At 46.0% G+C, this 2,803-nt stretch overlaps 1 protein-coding gene across 1 annotated transcript; it reads left to right on the top strand.

Annotated features, from left to right (window-relative positions):
* On the top strand, positions 1-705 carry BX661DRAFT_45173 (uncharacterized protein; the record flags this gene model as incomplete). Its single annotated transcript, XM_051539179.1, has 1 exon — positions 1-705. A coding segment is annotated over one exon (429 nt), but the record flags the coding sequence as incomplete, so codon positions are not given.
* Positions 706-2,803: the final 2,098 nt, after the last annotated feature.

Below are 2,803 nucleotides of genomic sequence, written 5' to 3'. Positions count from 1 at the left end.
GACAGCCCGGGATCACAGCGTCGGCGCAGCCTCAGCCGTGTTGACCCGTACCCGGTGGAGCAGGTTGTCGAGCTGTGCGTAAAGTATGGGTTCGATCTGACGGTCAAGCTGCTATACGGCCTCATGCACCGCTTCGATCGCGAGAGCGTGTCGGAGGCGGCCGATGTTTTTGCCTCACTGACCGCCATTGTCAGCGAGGGGCCCAGCGTGGTCAAGTCCCAGTTTGATGGCCCACCGGCCGCAACCATGTGCGAGTGGGTGCAGGCAACGATTGCTCAGATCCCTGATGCCAATTACTCTGCCGCGGACAAGCAGGACATTTTGCAGGAGCTGTCGGAGCTTATTCAAGCCCGGAATTGGCCCAAGGTCCGGATTCTCATTAGCGACTTTGCGGCGGTTTTCTGGAGACGCAATGCCAGCAAGAATTAGACTATTTGGCGAAAGAAAGATATTGATTAAGAATTGTTTTCTATAAATAAAGTACTACAAAAAAATTACTTTCAAAATTCCAATACCTCAACGACAAGCCCGCAGGCCGTGCATTTCTGCTCTTCGCTGCCGTCTTCGTCGCAATTACCGGTTGACTCGAACGTGTGCTCGTGCTCCATTTCAAGGTTAAGCTTTTTACTGCGAGTTTTCTCGAACTCCTCGACGCGCGTACGGCGACGGAGATCTAACAAAAATAATTAAAGCGAAGAATAAAATGAATTAACAGCTTGTATCCGGACAGTAATTTGGCTTGGCACTTGTAGATTCTTCAAAAAAAAATTGGAACAAGCGACGAATTTTTTGTGCTTACCTGCCACCGACTGCTTGTATTTTTTCTCTTTGCGCGCGCGCTTCTCGTCGATTCGTCGCTCAAACTCCTTGTCGAGTTCCTCCATGCTGCCCCACTTCTTGATGGCAAAGGACTCGAGGTGCTGTCGCAGGTACAAAAGCATGTTGTTCCATGTCGACTTGTGCGGATTGGCTTTCTCCCAAACAGGAAACAGCTCGCGGTCGCGCAGTTCTCCGTCAGTCAGCAAATAATCCTACATTATCATGACTTTAAGTAAATTAGTCCACATCATTTTGTTGCTGCCGTTGTATTGGCATAAACCCCCTTTGTTTTACAAAAAAAAGTATTTGCGCCGGTAACTTACATCTTTGGCCTCGGTTTTAGTCAGCAGCGAATACCTGTCTGAGATCTTGTCGACACACGGCTTACACACCATAACCTTGAATACCTTCAAATAAGTCACATCAAGATCCAGCGATCCGCACTCCACACACATCTGGCACTCATCAGGATCTGGGTCATAAGGTATGTCGTCGATTTCCAAAACCTTGCGCTTTTTCTCAGGCACATTATCCGAGCGCTCTTCCTCGAGAAAACCGCCGCGTGTATCGCGCATTGTGCTTAGATTGTATTCGTAAAAGCCGGAGGACATTTTTGTGGCGCGCAGCTTTTTCTCGGCTGGTCCTGGTGGTCCTAGGCTTGAGGCAGGTGTTTGGGATTGGGATTGCTCGGCGTGTTTGCGTTTTGTGAGGGCGCGCTGTCGGTTGGATTCTATGAGTGCCAGCTGCTCGGGCGTGAGCGGGTTTGGATCCGGCATTGTGCGTACATAAAAATAAGAATGTAAAAAATAGGTTGAGAGAGAAAGAGAGAGAGGGAAGAAAGAAAAGAAAAATTAAAATTAAAATTTTTTGGATGGGTGGGTTGAGGGGCCAAGTGCTTCTTGGAATCCGCAGCAGATTCTTGATTTTTGCTAGGCTGGTGAATTGATTTTGAAGTGATTACGTCATGGACAGCGCACAAACAGCCAGCACCAGATCCAATATTCAATATCCAAATTGATGCTATTATGCGCAATCTGTTCTGATCCGTTTTGTAATGATATCCATCCCCAGTCTCTTTTTTTCCCACCACCATACCACCCCCACTCAAACTTTTCTCCTCTCCGCGTGCGGATCACAAATATATTTAATATATCGCAAAATTTTTGCTTCTTATTTTGCGCATCATGAGGTCAACCTTTTTTCAATTGCAAACAAGATTCTCTTCTCTTTTACTTTCGCTTTCACTTTTCATATACCATTTTTATAATATCAACAACACACCGAACAGAGTCGTACTTAAATAAATAAAAGATGCAGAGCGGCGTGTACCATAAAAGGTTAATGTCAGAGCTGAGGCAAATACAGTCCAGCACGCTCAGCAACGTGCATTTAAAAACCTACGAAGGCCTAGACACCTGGGTAATCACCATCCACGGTGCTGAGAAGACGCTGTATGCTGGGGAGGAATTTACATTGCGGCTCAAATTTCCGAGCAACTACCCGTTCGAGGCTCCCGAGGCAATATTCGTGGACAAGGTCCCGGTGCATCCGCATGTTTATAGCAATGGGCATATTTGTCTGAGCATTCTGTATCAGCAGTGGTCACCTGCATTGACTGCGCAGACTTTGTGCTTGTCTATTCTGTCGATGCTTTCGAGCTGTGTGACAAAGGTATGTATGGTATTATGAAAGCGCTGTTTGCTTGTGGTTTTTTTTTGGGAGAATATATGCAAATATTGTATTTTTGTGATACTAATTTTAAAGGGGTTGTTTGTAGGAGCGGCCGACAGGCGATCTCAACTACGTCACGGTGGCCAGGTCGCCAAAGGATGCCATTTGGAATTTTGACGGTAAATCATTAGGAGACAAAAGTGCCAGGATAAATGCTTGGATAAATTAGGCATATGCTAAATTTTCTGAATGTTTTGTTTTATAAATTTGCTGTAGATGACAGTGTTTGACGTGGTTACAACATGACGCAGTT

Source organism: Kickxella alabastrina (genome assembly GCF_025024165.1).
Source record: "Kickxella alabastrina strain RSA 675 chromosome Unknown BX661scaffold_185, whole genome shotgun sequence".
Lineage (NCBI taxonomy): Eukaryota > Fungi > Kickxellomycota > Kickxellomycetes > Kickxellales > Kickxellaceae > Kickxella > Kickxella alabastrina.
This window is presented reverse-complemented; position numbering and strand designations above follow the sequence as displayed.